This window comes from Zonotrichia leucophrys, unplaced genomic scaffold (assembly GCF_028769735.1).
Source record: "Zonotrichia leucophrys gambelii isolate GWCS_2022_RI unplaced genomic scaffold, RI_Zleu_2.0 Scaffold_339_55624, whole genome shotgun sequence".
Taxonomy (NCBI): Eukaryota; Metazoa; Chordata; class Aves; order Passeriformes; family Passerellidae; genus Zonotrichia; species Zonotrichia leucophrys.
Window position 1 is genome coordinate 1 of NW_026992544.1, and position 20,950 is coordinate 20,950.

Consider the following 20,950-nt stretch of genomic DNA (forward strand, 5'->3'; position numbering starts at 1 on the left):
CCCCAGGTGTGCCCCGTCCATGCCCAGGTACCCCCAGGTGTGCCCCCATCCATGCCCAGGTACCGTCAGGTCCACGGTGGCCGGCTGGGATCCGTTCCTGCTCTCCCCCACCTGGTACAGGTGCTCCAGGCGCACCAGGACGGCCCCGGCCCCGCGCGGCTCCAGCGACAGCAGGTGAACGTTGGGGGGCAGCGCCCGGCGCAGCCCCGACACCTGGGGGGGGGGAATGTCCTGATCACCTGGCAAAGGTGAGCCCAGAAACCCAACCCTACCCCCACCCTGCCCACCTGCCCAGAAACCCACCCCCACCCCCACCCTGCCCACCTGGCACAGGTGAGCCCAGAAACCCCTCCCTGCCCACCTGGCACAGGTAACCCCAGAACCCCACCCCCACCCTGCCCACCTGGCAAAGGTGAGCCCAGAAACCCAACCCTACCCCCACCCTGCCCACCTGCCCAGAAACCCAACCCCACCCTGCCCACCTGGTACAGGTAACCCCAGAACCTCTCACCTGGGGCAGGTGAGCCCAGAAACCCAACCCCACCCTGCCCACCTGCCCAGAAACCCACCCCCAGCCCCACCCCGGCCACCTGGCACAGGTGATCCCAGAACTCCTCATCTGGCACAGATAACCCCACAGCCCCACCCTGCCCACCTGCCCAGAAACCCAGCCCCAGCCCCACCCTGCCCACCTGGCAAAGGTGAGCCCAGAACCCCTCTCTGCCCGCCTGGCACAGGTGACCCCAGAATCCCTCACCTGGCACAGGTGACCCCACAACTCCTCCCTGCTCACCTGGTACAGGTAACCCCAGAACCCTTCACCTGGTGCAGGTGAACCCACAACTCCTCCTGCTCACCTGGCACAGGTGAGGCTGTGGGGGGAACCTGTCCCGCTCACCTGGCACAGGTGACCCCAGAACCCCTCACCTGGCACAGGTAACCCCACAACCCCTCCCTGCTCACCTGGCACAGGTGACCCCAGAATCCCTCACCTGGCACAGGTAACCCCAAACCCCTCACCTGGCACAGGTGAACCCACAACTCCTCCCTGCTCACCTGGTGCAGGTGATCCCATAACCCCTCACCTGGCACAGGTAACCCCACAACCCCTCCCTACTCACCTGGCACAGGTGAGGTTGTGGGAACACCCTGCCCACCTGGCACAGGTAACCCCAAACCCCTCACCTGGTGCAGGTGAGGCTGTGGGGGGAACCTGTCCCTGCTCACCTGGCACAGGTGAGGCTGCAGGGAGAGCCTGCCCTGCTCACCTGGCACAGGTGATCCCATAACCCCTCACCTGGCACAGGTAACCCCACAACTCCTCCCTGCTCACCTGGCACAGGTAACCCCAGAACCCCTCCCTGCTCACCTTGCACAGGTAACCCCAGAACCCCTCCCCGCCCACCTGGCACAGGTGACCCCAGAATCCCTCACCTGTCCCAGGTGCCCCCACAGCCCCTCCCTGCTCACCTGTCCCAGGTGCCCCCCCCACACTCACCTGTCTCAGGTGAGGCCCCCTGCCCGGTGCCAGCACCACGGTGGGCGGGGTCGCCATCTGCTGTGCCCGCGGGCGGTGCTGCTCAGGTGCGGCGCCCACCGTGTCCAGCAGCACCAGGTGCCGCCCCGCACCACCAGGCCCCGCCCGTCCGCACCTGGCTCGTCCAGCGCCTCCCCCAGGCCGCGGTTGTCGTCGTGGAGCAGCCGCCGGTGCACCTGGAGGGGCGCGGGGGATGGCACAGGTGGGCACAGGTGTGCCCAGGTGTGCCCAGCATGGGGGCAGCCCTGCCCAGGTGTGCCCAGGTGTGCCCTGCGTGGGGGCAGCCCTGCCCAGGTGTGCTCTCCCCTGCCCAGGCGTGCCCAGGTGTGCCCTGCGTGGGGGCAGCCCTGAACAGGTGTGCCCTGCATGGGGGCAGCCCTGCCCAGGTGTGCTCTCCCCTGCCCAGGTGTGCCCAAGTGTGCTCAGGTGTACCCAGGTGTATCTCAGGTGTGCCCACCCCTGCCCCAGGTGTATTCCAGGTGGACCCAGGTGTGTCCGGGTGTGCCCACCCCTGCCCAGGTGTGCCCATGTGAGCCCACCCCCCTGTCCAGGTGTGCTCAGGTGTACCCAGGTGTGCCCTCCCCTCCCCAGGTGTGCCCAGGTGTCCCCAGCCCTACCCAGGTGTACCCAGGTGCATCTCAGGTGTGCCCACCCCTGCCCAGGTGTATTCCAGGTGTACCCAGGTGTGCCCATCCCCCCTGCCCAGGTGTGTCCAGGTGTGCCCTCCCCTGCCCAGGTGTACCCAGGTGTGCCCTCTCCTCCCCAGGTGTGCCCAGGTGTACCCAGGTGTGCCCAGCCCTACCCAGGTGTACCCAGGTGAGTTCCCAAGTGTGCCCACCTCCCTGCCCAGGTGTGCCCAGCCCTACCCAGGTGTGCCCAGGTGTGCCCAGCCCTACCCACGTGTATCTCAGGTATGCCCAGGTGTGCCCAGCCCTACCCAGGTGTGCCCAGGTGTGCCCACCCCCCCTACCCAGGTGTGCCCAGGTGTGCCCAGCTGTGCCCAGGTGTATCTCAGGTGTGCCCAGGTGTGCCCAGGTGTATCTCAGGTGTGCCCAGGTGTATCTCAGGTGTGCCCAGGTGTATCTCAGGTGTGCCCAGGTGTGCCCAGGTGTGCCCAGGTGTGCCCAGGTGTGCCCAGGTGAGCTCACCATGAGCTCCAGGGAGCCGTCCTGGAGGCTGCTGCCGCCCTGGCACCGATCCGTCAGCACCGTCAGCTGCACCTTCTGGTCCTGGGCAGGTGGGCCAGGTGTGAGGGGGCTGGGGCGGGGCTCGGGTGTGCCCAGGTGTGCCCAGCTGTGCCCAGGTGTGCCCAGGTACCTTGATGAAGATCCGGGTGTTCACAGGGTAATAATTGCCGGCCACGGGCTCAGTCTGGGTCAGGTTCCAGGTGGGTCGGTAGTCACGCCTGGGGGGGAGGCAGAGGGTCACCTGAGCCCCTTGGGGTCACCTGAACCCTTTGGGGGGGGGTCCCAGGGGTCACCTGAGCCCTTTGGGGGTGGTCCCAGGAGTCACCTGAGCCCCTGGAGAGGTCACCTGAGCTCCTTGGTGGAGGTTCTGGGGGTCACCTGAACCCTTTGGGGTCACCTGAGCCCTTTGGGGGGGGTTCTGGGGGCCACCTGAACCCCTTGGGGTCACCTGAACCCTTTGGGGGGGGTCCCAGGGGTCACCTGAGCCCCTTGGGGGGGTCCTGGGGGGTCACCTGAGCCCCTTGGGGTCACCTGAGCCCTTTGGGGTCACCTGAGCTCCTTGGGGGGGGTCCTGGGGGTCACCTGAACCCTTTGGGGTCACCTGAGCCCTTTGGGGGTGGTCCCAGGAGTCACCTGAGCCCTTTGGGGGGGGTCCCAGGAGTCACCTGAACCCCTTGGGGTCACCTGAGCACCTGGAGGGGTCACCTGAGCTCTTTGGGATGGTCCCAGGGGTCACCTGAGCCCTCTGGGGGGGGGTCCCAGGGGTCACCTGAGCCCCTTGGGGTGGTCCTGGAGGGTCACCTGAACCCCTTGGGGTCACCTGAGCCCCTTGGGGTCACCTGAGCCCTTGGGGGAGGTCCTGGGGGTCACCTGAGCCCCTTGGGGTCACCTGAACCCTTTGGGGGTGGTCCCAGGGGTCACCTGAGCTCTTTGGGGGTGGTCCCAGGGGTCACCTGAGCCCTTTGGGGGGGGTCCCAGGGGTCACCTGAGCCCCTTGGGGTGGTCCTAGGAGTCACCTGAACCCTTTGGGGGGGGTCCCAGGGGTCACCTGAGCCCCTTGGGGTCACCTGAGCCACTTGAGGGATTACCTGAGCCCTTTGGGGTGGTCCCAGGGGTCACCTGAACCCTTTGGGGGTGGTCCCAGGGGTCACCTGAGCCCTTTGGGGTGGTCCCAGGGGTCACCTGAGCCCTTTGGGGGGGTCACCTTTGCCCCTCACCTGCGCTCCAGCACCTGGCGCCCGTTGGAGTCGGTGTAGAAGCGCCCGGCCGAGCGCAGCGGCGTCTGGAACCTGCTGATCACCTCCTTGCCCATCCCATCCCTGCGGCCAGGAGGGGGAAACACAGCTGTGTCCCCTCACCCACCCACCCAGGACAGGTGAGTGAGTGGGGGTCCCCAGAGACCCCTCCCCAGGCTCACCCCACGGGGATGGGCCCCACTGTCCACTCCAGCTCCAGGTAGGGCTGCCCCGGCCGCAGCCGCAGCACCTGCGAGCACCACTCGGAGAAATTCTGCCGCAGCTCCTGCACCAGCGCCGTCTGCAGGGGACAGGGACACCTGCAGAGACCCCTCCCCAAATCCCATCCAGGGGGGACCCCTCCCCAAATCCAGGGGACCCCTCCCCAAATCCAGGGACCCCCTCCCCAAATCCAGGGACCCCCTCCCCAAATCCAGGGACCCCTCCCCAAATCCAGGGGACCCCCTCCCCAAATCCAGGGACCCCCTCCCCAAATCCAGGGACCCCCTCCCCAAATCCAGGGGACCCCCCCCCCCAATCCAGGGACCCCCTCCCCAAATCCAGGGACCCCCTCCCCCAAATCCAGGGACCCCCCAATACCCCCAAATCCAGCCCCCCCCCCCCCCCCCCCCCCCCCCCCCCCGGACCCCTCCCCAAATCCAGGGATCCCCTCCCCAAATCCAGGGACCCCCCTCCCACAAATCCAGGGACCCCTCCCCAAATCCAGGGACCCCCTCCCCCCAAATCCAGGGACCCCTCCCCTCCCCCCCCCAAATCCAGGGACCCCCTCCCCAAATCCAGGGGACCCCCTCCCCAAATCCAGGGACCCCTCCCCAAATCCAGGGACCCCCTCCCCCAAATCCAGGGACCCCCTCCCCAAATCCAGGGACCCCTCCCCAAATCCAGGGACCCCCTCCCCCCAAATCCAGGGACCCCCTCCCCAAATCCAGGGACCCCTCCCCAAATCCAGGGACCCCTCCCCAACTCCAGGGGACCCCCTCCCCCAAATCCAGGGACCCCTCCCCAAATCCAGGGGACCCCCTCCCCCAAATCCAGGGGACCCCTCCCCAAATCCAGGGACCCCCTCCCCAAATCCAGGGACCCCCTCCCCAAATCCAGGGACCCCCCTCCCCAAATCCAGGGACCCCCTCCCCCCAAATCCAGGGACCCCTCCCCAAATCCAGGGGACCCCAGGGACCCCCTCCCCAAATCCAGGGACCCCACCCTCCCCAAATCCAGGGGACCCCCTCCCCCAATCCAGGGACCCCTCCCCAAATCCAGGGACCCCCCCCCCCAAATCCAGGGACCCCTCCCCAAATCCAGGGACCCCTCCCCCAAATCCAGGGACCCCTCCCCAAATCCAGGACCCCCTCCCCAAATCCAGGGACCCCTCCCCAAATCCAGGGACCCCTCCCCAAATCCAGGGACCCCTCCCCAAATCCAGGACCCCCTCCCCAAATCCAGGGACCCCTCCCCAAATCCAGGGACCCCCCCCCCAAATCCAGGGACCCCCTCCCCAAATCCAGGGACCCCTCCCCAAATCCAGGGGACCCCCTCCCCAAATCCAGGGGACCCCCTCCCCAAATCCAGGGACCCCTCCCCAAATCCAGGGGACCCCTCCCCCCAAATCCAGGGACCCCTCCCCAAATCCAGGGGACCCCCCCCCCCAAATCCAGGGGACCCCCTCCCCAAATCCAGGGGCCCCCTCCCCAAATCCAGGGACCCCTCCCCAAATCCAGGGACCCCCTCCCCAAATCCAGGGACCCCCTCCCCAAATCCAGGGACCCCTCCCCAAATCCAGGGGACCCCCCATCCCCCTCCCCAAATCCACGGGGACCCCCTCCCCCAAATCCAGGGACCCCTCCCCAAATCCAGGGACCCCTCCCCAAATCCAGGGACCCCCTCCCCAAATCCAGGGGACCCCTCCCCAAATCCAGGGGACCCCCTCCCCAAATCCAGGGACCCCTCCCCAAATCCAGGGACCCCTCCCCAAATCCAGGGACCCCTCCCCAAATCCAGGGGACCCCTCCCCAAATCCAGGGACCCCTCCCCAAATCCAAGGGGGACCCCTCCCCAAATCCAGGGACCCCCTCCCCAAATCCAGGACCCCTCCCCAAATCCAGGGACCCCTCCCCAAATCCGGGGACCCCTCCCCAAATCCGGGGACCCCCTCCCCAAATCCAGGGACCCCTCCCCAAATCCAGGGACCCCCTCCCCAAATCCAGGGACCCCTCCCCAAATCCAGGGACCCCTCCCCAAATCCAGGGGACCCCTCCCCAAATCCAGGGACCCCTCCCCCAAATCCAGGACCCCTCCCCAAATCCAGGGACCCCCTCCCCAAATCCAGGGGACCCCTAACGCCCCCCCAAATCCAGGGCCCCCCCCTCCACCTCCCAAATCCAGAGACCCCTCCCCAAATCCAGGGACCCCTCCCCCAAATCCAGGGACCCCCTCCCCCAAATCCAGGGACCCCTCCCCAAATCCAGGGACCCCCTCCCCAAATCCAGGGACCCCTCCCCAAATCCAGGGACCCCCTCCCCAAATCCAGGGGACCCCTCCCCAAATCCAGGGACCCCCTCCCCAAATCCAGGGACCCCTCCCCAAATCCAGGGGACCCCCCCAAATCAGACCCTCCCAAATCCAGGGACCCCTCCCAAACCAGGACCTCCCCAAATCCAGGGACCCCCTCCCCAAATCCAGGGACCCCTCCATCCCCCCCAAATCCAGGGGACCCCTCCCCAAATCCAGTAGGGACCCCCTCCCCAAATCCAAGGGACCCCCTCCCCAAATCCAGGGACCCCTCCCCAAATCCAGGGACCCCCTCCCCCCAAATCCAGGGACCCCTCCCCCAAATCCAGGGACCCCTCCCCAAATCCAGGGACCCCCTCCCCAAATCCAGGGATCCCCTCCCCAAATCCAGGGGACCCCCTCCCCCCAAATCCAGGGACCCCCTCCCCAAATCCAGGGACCCCCTCCCCAAATCCAGGGGACCCCTCCCCAAATCCAGGGACCCCCTCCCCAAATCCAGGGAGACCCCAGGGACCCCAGCCCACCTTGATCAGCTGCGTGGCCGCGCGTTTGGCCACGGGGATGGGTGTGGGGGTGAGGGGCCGGAAGATGTAAGCGCCCGAGGCCTGGGGGCTCTGCCCGTCCCCGGGGCTGGCGTTGTACCTGGGGGTCAGCAGGGGTCAGGAGGGGTCAGGAGGGGTCAGGAGGGGGTCAGGGGGGGTCAGGAGGGGTCAGAGGGTCAGAGGGGGTCAGGAGGGGGTCAGGAGGGGGTCAGAAAGGGGTCAGGAGGGGGTCAGGAGGGGTCAGGAGGGGGTCAGGGGGGGTCAGGAGGGGGTCAGGAGGGGGTCAGGAGGGGGTCAGGAGGGGGTCAGGAGGGATCAGAGGGGTCCCCTCCTCACCTGGGACCCCTCCCCAAAATCCCAAAGGCCCCCAGACTCACCAGTAGAAGCTCTGGAAGACGGGCAGCGAGATGCCCTCGCGCAGGTTCTGCATCTCCAGCAGGTGCCCCGTGACGGGGTCAAAGCGGACGCGCAGGTACTGCGGTGATGGGGGGGTGACACAGGTGGGGTCACCCCCTCCCCCCAGGTCACCCAGTGACCCCCCCTGACTGGTTTAACTGGGAGCTGAGGCTCAGCCCCCCCCCCAAAATCCACAATGTCCCCTCACCTCGTTCTCCATCTGTGGCTCGGCGTCACCTGAGGGGTCCCCCGAGGTCCCCAAGGGCCACCTGGGGGTGTCCCAGGTGCTGCCCGGGCTCAGCTGCTGCACCTGGAAGGTGCTGAAGCCCAAAGGGGGGGCCCAGGCCTGGAACAGGAGCTCCCCTGGAGCCCCCCCGGCGCCGCCCCGGAGCCGCCGGGTGACACCGGAGACGGGGAGCACCTGGGGAGGGGGACGGGGACGGGGCAGGGGTCACAGGTCAGGGGTCACAGGGACAGGGCAGGGGTCACAGGTCAGGGGTCACAGGAGGTGACAGGTCAAGGGTCACAGGAGGTGACAGGTCAGGGGTACAGGTGGGTAAGGGGCTCACCTAGGGAGGGGTCACAGGGACAGGTCAGGGGTCACAGGGACAGGTCAGGGGTCACAGGGACGGGTCAGGGGTCACAGGGACAGGTCAGGGGTGACAGGTCAGGGGTGACAGGGACGGGTCAGGGGTCACAGGGAAAGGTCAGGGGTCACAGGGACAGGGCAGGGCTCACAGGAGGTGACAGGTCAGGGGTGACAGGTCAGGGGTGACAGGAGGTGACAGGTCAGGGGTCACAGGGACAGGGCAGGGGTCACAGGGACAGGGGTCACAGGAGGGGACAGGTCAGGGGTCACAGGGACAGGGCAGGGGTCACAGGGACGGGGCAGGGGTCACAGGGACAGGTCAGGGGTCACAGGGACAGGTCAGGGGTCACAGGAGGTGACAGGGGGTACAGGTGTGTAAGGGGCTCACCTGGGGAGGGTGACAGGGACAGGGCAGGGGTCACAGGGACAGGTCAGGGGTCACAGGGGGTGACAGGTCAGGGGTGACAGGAGGTGACAGGTCAGGGGTCACAGAAGGTGACAGGGGGTACAGGTGGGTGGGGGGCTCACCTGGGGAGGGGTCACAGGGACAGGTCAGGGGTCACAGGAGGTGACAGGTCAGGGGTCACAGGGGGTGACAGGTCAGGGGTCACAGGGACAGGTCAGGGGTCACAGGAGGTGACAGGTCAGGGGTCACAGGTCAGGGGTCACAGGGGGTGACAGGTCAGGGGTCACAGGTCAGGGGTCACAGGTCAGGGGTCACAGGGACAGGTCAGCGGTCACGGGAGGTGACAGGTCAGGGGTGACAAGTCAGGGGTCACAGGAGGTGACAGGTCAGGGGTGACAGGTCAGGGGTGACAGGTCAGGGGTCACAGGTCAGGGGTCACAGGTCAGGGGTCACAGGGGGTGACAGGGCTCACCTGGCTGGCCACGGGCCGGCCCTGGGGGTCGGTGACTCCGTACGAGCTGGCCCTGACCGGCAGCCGCACGGGCCAGGTGACGTCCCAGGCCAGGGGGTTGTAGAGGATCACGGTGAACTGGGGAGGGGTCGCACAGGGGTGTGAGGTGGGGAGGGGGGGTCAGTCCCTGGAGACCCCCCAGACCCCTCCCCAAAAGCTGCTCACATCAGGGGTGGCCTCGGTGAGCGGGCACACGCTGATGTTGAGGGCATTGCAGAACACCAGCGGCTCCTTGATGCCCCCGAGAACGGACAGAGCGTTGGCCACCAGCACCTGTCGGGGCGGCCACAATTTGGGGAGGGGTCTCTGGGACCTGCCCCTGTCTCCCCCAGCCCCCCAGGCAGGTGTGTGGGGCTCTCACCTGGCAGCTGTCCCAGCCCTTGGCCAGCTGCCGGGCGTAGTCATCGGCCACGTGCTGCCTCTCGGTGCCGGCCACGGCGTCGTGGTGCTGGGCCACGGCCACGGCCTCACCTGGGGACAGGTGAGAACGGGGGGGGGGTCAGTTGGGGGAGGGGGGGGTCCCCAGGTTCCCCTGCAGGTGTGCCCAGGTACTCACGGAGCACCGAGCTGTCCCCGGGCCCGTAGGGACCGGCCCGCACCGAGGGTCCCGCCAGGGATTCCAGCTGGCTGCACACCTGAGGGTGGCATGGGGGCTTCAGGGGGTGGCAGGGGTGCCCCAGGTGTGCCCCCACCCACAGGTGTGCCCCAGGTGTGCCCCCACCCACAGGTGTGCCCCCAAGACCTTCAGGGGTGCCCCGGGTGTGCCCCTATCCGCAGGTGTGCCCCCAAGGGCTGCAGGGGTGCCCCAGGTGTGCCCCAAGACCCGCAGGTGTGCCCCCAAGACCCCCAGGTGTGCCCCCAGGACCTTCAGGGGTGCCCCAGGTGTGCCCCCAAGACCCGCAGGGGTGCCCCAGGTGTGCCCCCACCCACAGGTGTGCCCCCAAGACCTTCAGGGGTGCCCCAGGTGTGCCCCCACCCACAGGTGTGCCCCCAAGACCTTCAGGGGTGCCCCAGGTGTGCCCCCACCCACAGGGGTGCCCCAGGTGTGCCCCCAAGACCTTCAGGGGTGCCCCCAAGACCTTCAGGGGTGCCCCAGGTGTGCCCCAGGTGTGCCCCAGGTGTGCCCCCACCTGCAGGGGTGCCCCAGGTGTGCCCCCACCTTCGGGGCTCGCACAGGTGTGCCCCCAAGACCCGCAGGGGTGCCCCAGGAGTGCCCCAGGTGTGCCCCCAAGACCCCCAGGTCGCCCCCAAGACCTTCAGGTGTGCCCCCACCTGCAGGGCTCCCCCAGGTGTGCCCCAGGTGTGCCCCCACCTGCAGGGGTGCCCCAGGTGTGCCCCCAAGACCTTCAGGGGTGCCCCAGGTGTGCCCCAGGTGTGCCCCCACCCACAGGTGTGCCCCAGGTGTGCCCCCAATACCTTCAGGTGTGCCCCAGGAGTGCCCCAGGTGTGCCCCCACCTGCAGGAAGCCGCTGCTGAGCCGCTCGTAGCCCTTGAGGGCCGGGCGGCTGCTGAAGTAGCCGGTCCAGAACTGGTGGGGCCCGTCCGAGTACGGGAAGAAATCGTCCGTCTTCAGGGGCCTGGGGGGGGTTTGTCTGTCTGTCTGTCCGTCCGTCCGTCCGCGCCCCTGGGCCCCTCCCCTGCCCCCCCTGGGCCCCGCCCTCACCAGGTGAGGTTGGCGCGGTGCAGCTCCCGCAGGTAACACGAGGGCGTGGAGTACAGGGCGTGGACGCGGCTGCCGTTGGCTTGCTGGGGACACAGGGACATTTGGGGACATCAGGGGGGGTTTGGGGACACCACGGGGGGGGTCAGGGACCACCCCTCACCCGGGCGTTGGCGTGGGCAATGAGCTTGTCCAGGTTCTTGAACCACAGGTGAGCGTTCTCGTAGTGGAAGTCGGAGCCCATGGTCATGATGATGTGGTTGGTGCGGTACTGCTGGGCCTGGGCAGGGGGACAGGGCGTGAGACCCCCGCCCGGGGGGGACAGGGACACCCAGGGGACCCTGCCCAGGGAATGGGGACAGCCAGGGGACCCACCCCAAGGGGACAGGGACATGGAAAAATGCCATTCCAGGGGACAGGGACACCCAAATAACCCATCCCAGGGGACAGGGACACCCAAATAACCCATCCCAGGGGACAGGGACACCCAAATAACCCATCCCAAGGGACAGGGACACCCAAATAACCCATCCTGTGGGACAGGGACACCCAAATAACCCATCCCAGGGGACAGGGACACCCAAATAACCCATCCCAAGGGACAGGGACACCCAAATAACCCATCCCAGGGGACAGGGACAGCCAGGGACACCCAAATAACCCATCCCAGGGTATAGGGACACCCAAATAACCCATCCCAAGGGACAGGGACACCCAAATAACCCATCCCAAGGGACAGGGACACCCAAATAACCCATCCCAGGGGACAGGGACACCCAAATAACCCATCCCAGGGGGACAGGGACACCCAAATAACCCATCCCAGGGGACAGGGACACCCAAATAACCCATCCCAAGGGACAGGGACACCCAAATAACCCATCCCAGGGAATGGGGACACCCAAATAACCCATCCCAAGGGACAGGGACACCCAAATAACCCATCCTGTGGGACAGGGACACCCAAATAACCCATCCCAAGGGACAGGGACACCCAAATAACCCATCCTGTGGGACAGGGACACCCAAATAACCCATCCCAAGGGACAGGGACACCCAAATAACCCATCCCAAGGGACAGGGACACCCAAATAACCCATCCCAGGGGACAGGGACACCCAAATAACCCATCCCAGGGGGACAGGGACACCTGGAAATGCCACCCGAGGGGACAGGGACACTCAGGACCCCCACCCCGGGGGACAGGGACCTTTGTGACCCCCCCCCAGGTGTCCCTGTGTCCCCATTGTCCTCTGTGAGCACCTGCGTGGCCGCAGCCTGCAGGAACGAGGTGACCACAGGGACCTTTGTGACCCCTCCCCAGGTGTTCCCAGGTGTCCCCATGTCCCCTGTCAGGACCTGCGTGGCTGCAGCCTGCAGGAACGAGGTGACCACAGCCCCCCTTGGGTGTCCCCATGTCCCCTGTGTCCCCTGTCAGGACCTGCGTGGCTGCAGCCTGCAGGAACGAGGTGACCACAGGGACCTTTGTGACCCCTCCCCAGGTGTCCCAGCCCCCCCAGGTGTCCCCATGTCCCCTGTCAGCACCTGTGTGGCCGCAGCCTTCAGGAACGAGGTGACCACGGCGTCCACGTTGCGCTCGGGGCCGTCCCCGTCCACCAGGGGGGGGTCGGTGCAGAGCTGGTCCCAGCACAGCCCCGGGGGGGGGTTGTACACGTTGGGCAGGATCCCTGGGGACAGAGGGACAGCAGTGTCACCAGGGCTGGGGACAGGGCTGGGGACAGAGCAGAGGACAGGGCAGGGACAGGGGACACCCATGGGGACAAGGATGGGGACAGGAGGGGGTTGTACACGTTGGGCAGGATCCCTGGGGACAGGGGGACAGCGGTGTCACCAGGGCTGGGGACATGGCTGGGACAGGGCTGGGACAGGGCTGGGACAGGGGACACCCATGGGGACAGGGATGGGGACAGGAAGGGGGTTGTACACGTTGGGCAGGATCCCTGGGGACAGAGGTGTCACCAGGGTTGGGGACACAGCTGGGGACACAGCTGGGACAGGGGACAGAGCTGGGACAGGGGACACCCATGGGGACAAGGATGGGGACAGGAAGGGGGTTGTACACGTTGGGTAGGATCCCTGGGGACAGAGGGACAGAGGTGTCACCAGGGCTGGGACAGGGCAGGGACATGGCTGGGACAGGGGACACCCATGGGGACAAGGCTGGGGACATGAAGGGGGTTGTACATGTTGGGCAGGATCCCTGGGGACAGGGGGACAGAGGTGTCACCAGGGCTGGGACAGGGCTGGGACATGGCTGGGACAGGGGACACCCATGGGGACAGGGCTGGGGACATGAAGGGGGTTGTACGTGTTGGGCAGGATCCCTGGGGACAGAGGTGTCACCAGGGCTGGGGACAGGGCTGGGGACAGGGCAAAGGGGGACAGAGCTGGGGACAGGGGACAGAGCTGGGGACAAGGGACATGGCTGGGACAGGGCAGGGACAGGGCTGGGACAGGGGACACCCATGGGGACATGAAGGGGGTTGTACATGCTGGGCAGGATCCCTGGGGACAGCAGTGTCACCAGGGCTGGGGACATGGCTGGGGACACAGCTGGGACATGGCTGGGACAGGGGGACAGGGGACAAGGATGGGGACAGGAGGGGGTTGTACACGTTGGGCAGGATCCCTGGGGACAGGGGGACAGCGGTCACAGGGGTGGGGACAGGGGCAGGGGACACAGCTGGGACATGGCTGGGACAGGGGACAGGGCTGAGGGGGACAGGGGACAAGGATGGGGACAGGAGGGGGTTGTACGGTGTTGGGCAGGATCCCTGGGGACAGTGTTGTCACCAGGGCTGGGACACGGCTGGGACAGGGCTGGGACAGGGCAGGGACAGGGCAGGGACAGGGCAGGGACACAGCTGGGACATGGCTGGGACAGGGCAAAGGGGGACAAACGGGAAGGGGACAGACAGCCATGGGGACAGGAGGAAGGGTTTGGGGACACTGCGGGTGACACGGACAGGGACAAGATGGACGGGCTGGGGTCAGTCCTGGGAAGGGACAATGGACAAAGGCTTGGGAAGGGAGGGGAGGGGACAGGAGGGGAGGGGACAGGGGCAGTCTGGGGGTCACTGTCAGGGGTCCCAGGGGCAGTTTGGGGGTCCCAGGGGAAGTTTGGGGGTCCCAGGGGAAGTTTAGGGGTCTGGGGGCAGTTTGGGGATCCCAGGGCCAATCTGGGGGTCCCTGGCAGGGGGATAGGGGGCAGTTTGGGGTCCCAGGCCCAGTTTGGGGGTCACTGTCAGGGGGTCCCAGGGGCAGTCTGGGGGTCACTGTCAGGAGGGGATAGGGGGCAGTTTAGGGGTCTGGGGGCAGTTTAGGGGTCTGGGGGCAGTCTGGGGTTCCCAGGGCCAGTTTGGGGGTCCCAGGCCCAGTTTGGGGGTCCCAGGGGCAGTTTGGGGGTCCCAGGCCCAGTTTGGGGGTCACTGTCAGGGGGTCCCAGGGGCAGTCTGGGGGTCCCTGTCAGGAGGGGATAGGGGACAGTTTGGGGGTCCCAGGGCCAGTCTGGGGGTCCCAGGGCCAATCTGGGGGTCCCTGGCAGGGGGGATAGGGGGAAGTTTGGGGTCCCAGGGTCAGTTTGGGGGTCCCAGGGGCAGTTTGGGGGTCACCAGTGAAGATGTCAGCCCGGGGGGGCTCCAGGCTGTCGCTGCCCCTCCAGATCAGCTCCAGCTCGCGGCGCTTCTGCCGAGCCCACTTGTCCTGGTGATCCACACGGCCCAGGAACAGCCCATCGTACCCCATCTGGGGGGCACAGGGGGTTATGGGGGGCACTGGGGGTTATGGGGGTCCCCAATACCCAGAAACAGCCCGTCGTACCCCATCTGGGGGGCACAGGGGTTATGGGGGGCACAGGGGGTTATGGGGGGCACTGGGGGGCACAGGGGGTTATGGGGGGCACTGGGGGGCACGGGGGGTCCTGGTGATCCACACGGCCCAGGAACAGCCCATCGTACCCCATCTGGGGGGCACAGGGGGTTATGGGGGGCACTGGGGGGCACTGGGGGGCACTGGGGGTCCTGGTGATCCACACGGCCCAGGAACAGCCCGTCGTACCCCATCTGGGGGGCACAGGGGGTTATGGGGGGCACTGGGGGTCCCCAATACCCAGGAACAGCCCGTCGTACCCCATCTGGGGGGCACAGGGGGTTATGGGGGGCACTGGGGGGCACTGGGGGTCCCCAGTACCCAGGAACAGCCCATCGTACCCCATCTGGGGGGCACAGGGGTTATGGGGGGCACTGGGGGGCACTGGGGGTCCTGGTGATCCACACGGCCCAGGAACAGCCCGTCGTACCCCATCTGGGGGGTTATGGGGGGCGCAGGGGGTTATGGGGTCCCCAATACCCAGGAACAGCCTGTCATAGCCCATCTGGGGGGCACGGGGGGTTATGGGGGTCCCCAATACCCAGGAACAGCCCATCATAGCCCATCTGGGGGGCACGGGGGGTTATGGGGGGTTATGGGGGGCACGGGGGGTTATGGGGGTCCCCAATACCCAGGAACAGCCCATCGTAGCCCATCTGGGGGGCACGGGGGGTTATGGGGGGCACTGGGGGTCCTGGTGATCCACACGGCCCAGGAACAGCCCATCGTACCCCATCTGGGGGGTTATGGGGGGCACAGGGGGTTATGGGGGTCCCCAGTACCCAGGAACAGCCCATCATAGCCCATCTGGGGGGCACAGGGGGTTATGGGGGTCCCCAATACCCAGGAACAGCCCATCGTAGCCCATCTGGGGGGGCACAGGGGTTATGGGGTCCCCAATACCCAGGAACAGCCCATCGTAGCCCATCTGGGGGGCACGGGGGGTTATGGGGGGCACTGGGGGTCCCCAATACCCAGGAACAGCCCATCATAGCCCATCTGGGGGTCATGGGGGTCCCAACACCCCATCACTGCCCATCTGGGGGCACAGGGGGTTATGGGGGTCCCCAACACCCCATCACTGCCCATCTGGGGGGCACTGGGGGGCGGTCCCTAAAAAAGGCTGGGGGAGGTGCTGAGGGATCCTGAGGGTGATTTAGGGGTGCAAGGGAAGCTCTGTGGAGGTTTGAGGGGTGCAGGGCAGGTCTGGGGGTGCACAGGAAGCTCTGGGCAGGTTTGGGGGTGCAGGGCAGGTTTGGGGGTGCAGGGCAGGTCTGGGGGTGCACTGGAAGCTCTGGGCAGGTTTGGGGGTGCCCAGGAAGCTCTGGGGAGGGTTGGGGATGTTTGGGAAGGTTTGGGAAGCTCTGGGCAGGTTTGGGGGTGCATTGGAAGCTCTGGAGAGGTTTGGGGGTGCAGGGCAGGTTTGGGGGTGCAGGGGAAGCTCTGGGGAGGTTTGAGGGGTGCAGGGCAGGTTTGGGGGTGCAGGGCAGGTTTGGGGGTGCACAGGAAGCTCTGGGCAGGTTTGGGGGTGCAGGGCAGCTCTGGGGGTGCCCAGGAAGCTCTGGGGAGCTTTGAGGGGTGCAGGGCAGGTTTGGGGGTGCAGGGCAGCTCTGGGGGAGGGTTGGGGATGTTCGGGAAGGTTTGGGAAGCTCTGGGCAGGTTTGGGGGTGCATTGGAAGCTCTGGGCAGGTTTGGGGGTGCAGGGCAGGTCTGGGGGTGCAGGGGAAGCTCTGGGCAGGTCTGGGGGTGCAGGGGAAGCTCTGGGCAGGTCTGGGGGTGCAGGGCAGGTTTGGGGGTGCAGGGCAGGTCTGGGGGTGCAGGGCAGGTCTGGGGGTGCATTGGAAGCTCTGGGCAGGTTTGGGGGGCAGGGGAAGCTCTGGGGAGGTTTGAGGGGTACAGGCAGGTTTGGGGGTGCAGGGCAGGTCTGGGGGTGCCCAGGAAGCTCTGTGGAGGTTTGAGGGGTGCAGGGCAGGTTTGGGGGTGCAGGGGAAGCTCTGGGGAGGTTTGGGGGTGCAGGGCAGGTTTGGGGGTGCATGGGAAGCTCAGGGCAGGTTTGGGGGTGCAGGGCAGCTCTGGGGGTGCATTGGAAGCTCTGGGCAGGTTTGGGGGTGCAGGGCAGGTCTGGGGGTGCACTGGAAGCTCTGGGCAGGTTTGAGGGGTGCAGGGCAGGTTTGGGGGTGCAATGGAAGCTCTGGGCAGGTTTGGGGGCGCCGGGCAGGTCTGGGGGTGCCCAGGAAGCTCTGGGCAGCTCTGGGGGTGCAGGGCAGCTCTGGGGGTGCCCCACCTGCGCCAAGGTGGCCGCCAGCTCGCGCGAGTGCCCGAAGGGGTCGATCTGCCAGCCCACCCTGGGGGTGCCGCAGGGGCCAAAGAGGCGGCGCAGGAAGCGCCGGCCCAGCGCCAGCTGCTCCAGGGCCCCCCGATAGTGAGCGGCGGCCTCGTCACTCATGCACCAGCCCCCCCCGACCAGCTCCAGCCGCCCTGGGGAGAGAACCCCAAAATCCACTCAGGGAGCGCCCACGGAACCCCAAAACGCCATCAGGGAGCACCCACAGAACCCCAAAATCCACTCAGGGAGCGCCCACGGAACCCCAAAACACACTCAGGGAGCACCCACAGAACCCCAAAATCCATCAGGGAGCACCCACAGAACCCCAAAATCCACTCGGAGGGGAGAACAGAACCCCAAAACCCACTCAGGGAACGCCCACGGAACCCCAAAATACACTCAGGGGGGGAACAGAACCCCAAAATCCATCAGGGAGCACCCACAGAACCCCAAAATCCACTCAGGGAGCACCCACAGAACCCCAAAACCCCATCAGGGAGCACCCACAGAACCCCAAAATCCATCAGGGAGCACCCACGGAACCCCAAAACGCCATCAGGGAGCACCCACGGAACCCCAAAATCCACTCAGGGAGCACCCACGGAACCCCAAAACCCCATCAGGGAGCGCCCACAGAACCCACAAAACCCATCAGGGAACGCCCACGGAACCCCAAATACACTCGGAGGGGGAACAGAACCCCAAAACCCCATCAGGGAGCACCCACAGAACCCCAAAATACACTCGGAGGGGGGGAACAGAACCCCAAAATCCACTCAGGGAGCACCCACGGAACCCCAAAATCCACTCAGGGAGCACCCACGGAACCCCAAAACCCCATCAGGAAACACCCACAGAACCCCAAAACCCCATCAGGGAGCACCCACAGAACCCGAAAACCCCATCAGGGAACGCCTACGGAACCCCAAAATCCACTCAGGGAGCACCCACGGAACCCCAAAATACACTCAGGGAGCACCCACAGAACCCCAAAATCCACTCAGGGAACGCCCATGGAACCCCAAAATACACTCGGAGGGGGAACAGAACCCCAAAATCCACTCAGGGAGCACCCACGGAACCCCAAAACCCCATCAGGGAGCACCCACGGAACCCCAAAATCCATCAGGGAGCACCCACGGAACCCCAAAATACACTCAGGGAGCACCCACGGAACCCCAAAACCCCATCAGGGAGCGCCCACGGAACCCCAAAACACACTCAGGGAGCACCCACAGAACCCCAAAATACACTCGGGGGGGAACAGAACCCCAAAATCCACTCAGGGAGCACCCACAGAACCCCAAAACCCCATCAGGGAACACCCACAGAACCCCAAAATCCACTCAGGGAGCACCCACGGAACCCCAAAACCCCATCGGGGGACACAGCACCCCAAAATCCCAGTGCCCCCAGTGTCTCTCCCATTCCCTCCCAGTGCCCCCAATGTCTCTTCCAGTGCCTCCCAGTTCTTCCCAGTGCCCCCAATGCCCCTCCCATTCTCCCAATATCCCTCCCAGTGCCCCCAATGCCCCTCCCAGTCCCTCCCAGTGCCCCCAATTCCCCTCCCAGTGCCCCCAGTTTCCCTCCCAGTGCCCCAATTCTCCTCCCATTCTCCCAATATCCCTCCCAGTGTCCCAATGTCCCTCCCAGTCCCTCCCAGTGCCCCCAATGTCCCTCCCAGTCCCTCCCAGTGCCCCCCCAGTGTCCCCAGCCCCCGTACCCTGCTGCACCAGCTCCCTGACCAGCCTGCGCGTGGCCGTGTCCTGCTGCTGCCACCAGCGCGCCAGGAACGCCACCTCAGCGTAGACAAAGCGGCGCGAGGGGACAGCGGCCAGGTGGGCCACCACCGAGTCCAGGATGTACTGAACACCTGCGTGCTGGTCCTTGTTCCTCACTGGGGATAGGGGACACTGTGTCACCCCAAAAATGGGGATAGGGACACCCCAAAACCCCAGGGATGGGCTGGGGACAGCGGCCAGGTGGGCCACCACCGAGTCCAGGATGTACTGGACACCTGCGTGCTGGTCCTTGTTCCTCACTGGGGATAGAGGGAAAAGGATCACCCCAAATCACCCCAAAAATGGGGATAGGGACACCCCAAAACCCCAGGGATGGGCCACCACCGAGTCCAGGATGTACTGGACACCTGCATGCTGGTCCTTGTTCCTCACTGGGGATAGGGGACATTGTGTCACCCCAAATCACCCCAAAAATCCAGCGTGGGGACACCCCAAAACCTGGGACAGGGCTGGGGACAGCGGCCAGGTGGGCCACCACCGAGTCCAGGATGTACTGAACGCCTGCATGCTGGTCCTTGTTCCTCACTGGGGATAGGGGACACAGGGTCACCCCAAAAATGGGGATAGGGACACCCCAAAACCTGGGACAGGGCTGGAGACACCGAGTCACCCTAAAACCCTGGATGGAGACACCCCAAAACCCTGGAGAGGGGACATGGGGACACCCCAAAACCCCAGGGATTGGGATACTGGGTGACCCCAAAACCCCGGGGTGAAGGCACCAGTCACCCCAAAACCCCTGGGCTGGGGACACGGTGGCATCTTGGGGACACGGGGACATCCTGGGGACATGGGGGGCACCAGTCACCCCAAAACCCGGGCTGGGGACACGGTGGCATCTTGGGGACATGGGGACATCCTGGGGACATGGGAGGCACCAGTCACCCCGAAACCCGGGCTGGGGGACACGGTGGCATCTTGGGGACACGGGGACATCCTGGGGACATGGGGGGCACCAGTCACCCCAAAACCCCTGGGCTGGGGACACAGGGACATCCTGGGGACATGGGAGGCACCAGTCACCCCGAAACCCAGGCTGGGGGACACGGTGGCATCTTGGGGACACAGGGACATCCTGGGGACATGGGAGGCACCAGTCACCCCAAAACCCGGGCTGGGGACACAGCTTGGCGATATGGGGGCACTGGGTGACCCCGAAACACGGTGGCATCTTGGGGACAAGGGGAGGCGCTGGCCCCAGAGGGGACACGCACCAAGTGCCACGTGACAAACGCAGAGGGGACAAAGGGCAGCCCCAGGGGTCACTCAGTGTCCCCCTGCCACGTCACCCCCCTCATGTGACACCACGGCAGCCCTGGGGACCTCCCGCCCCCCCCGGTGTCCCCTCCCGGTGTCCCCACCCGGTGTCCCCACGCACCCCCGTAGTAATACTGATCCACCGTCTTGAGCCAGCCCACGTCGTCGTGCGAGTGCGGCACCAGGTGCACGTTCAGCATGTCCGGCCGGGTCGGGGGGCACGACTGCGGGGGTTCGGGGGGGCTCGGACCGGGCCGGGCCCGCGGCACCCCCGGAACCCACCGGAACCCCCCGGGATCCTCCGGAACCCACCGGGATCCCCCCCCGGCGTGGCCGTTGAGCTCCAGAAGCGGTTGCACAACCAATGCTCCCAGTTCCCGTTTCCTCAGCCGTCCCCAGCCCGCCCCAGCGCTCCCAGTCCGCCCAGTTCCCGTTCCCTCAGACCGCTCCGCTTCCCCCCTCAGCGCTTCCCGGTGTCCCCAGCCCGTGGCAGCGCCCGTTATCCAGCCCCCACTGCCTGGCCCGTATCCCCGGGCAGTGCCGGTGCCCCAGCCCGCGCGTCCCCGGTGTTCCGGTCCCACCTGGTACCCGCAGCCCGCGGCCGCCCCGCTCAGGAGCAGCAGCAGCGGCAGCGCCGCCGCCCCGGGCACCGCCATGGCACCCGCGCTCACGTGACCGCGCCCTCACATGACACGCGGGGCCGCTCCGCCCCACCATGCGCGGCAGCCAATGGGTGGCTGGCAAAAGGGGCTGCTGCCACGCCCCGCATTCCGATTCGCTGATGGTGCTCTAAGGGGCGAGGCGTAAGGGGTGCAGGACGGGCCCGACAACAAACGGGAGCCAATGAGAAGGAGCGGAGGGCGTGATTGACAGCTCGCTGGGAGGGCGTTTGCAACGGCGGGAAACGACCAGTGGCCAATGAACGGCGGCGGCTCCCGAGGCCCCGCCCACGACGAGTCCCCCTCAGAGCCCCCTCAGACCCTCCGAGTGCCCTCAGAGTCCTCTCACAGCCCCCTCAAACCCTCTGAGCCCCTTCAGGGCTCCTGAATCCTCTCACAGCCCCCTCAGAACTCCTGAATCCCCTC

At 66.5% G+C, this 20,950-nt stretch overlaps 1 protein-coding gene across 1 annotated transcript; it reads right to left on the reverse strand.

Moving 5' to 3' along the window:
• Positions 1-63: 63 nt before the first annotated feature.
• Positions 64-20,746, reverse strand: MAN2B1 (mannosidase alpha class 2B member 1; the record flags this gene model as incomplete). The annotated part of the gene is given in 23 exon segments (XM_064701093.1): positions 64-213; positions 1,499-1,626; positions 1,629-1,713; positions 2,686-2,766; positions 2,855-2,942; positions 3,942-4,043; positions 4,142-4,260; positions 7,013-7,130; positions 7,408-7,505; positions 7,635-7,847; positions 8,894-9,010; positions 9,098-9,205; positions 9,294-9,403; positions 9,489-9,567; positions 10,389-10,509; positions 10,596-10,678; positions 10,756-10,872; positions 12,138-12,280; positions 14,225-14,357; positions 16,765-16,958; positions 18,530-18,703; positions 19,987-20,089; positions 20,447-20,746. Coding segments are annotated over 23 exon segments (2,739 nt in total), but the record flags the coding sequence as incomplete, so codon positions are not given.
• Positions 20,747-20,950: the final 204 nt, after the last annotated feature.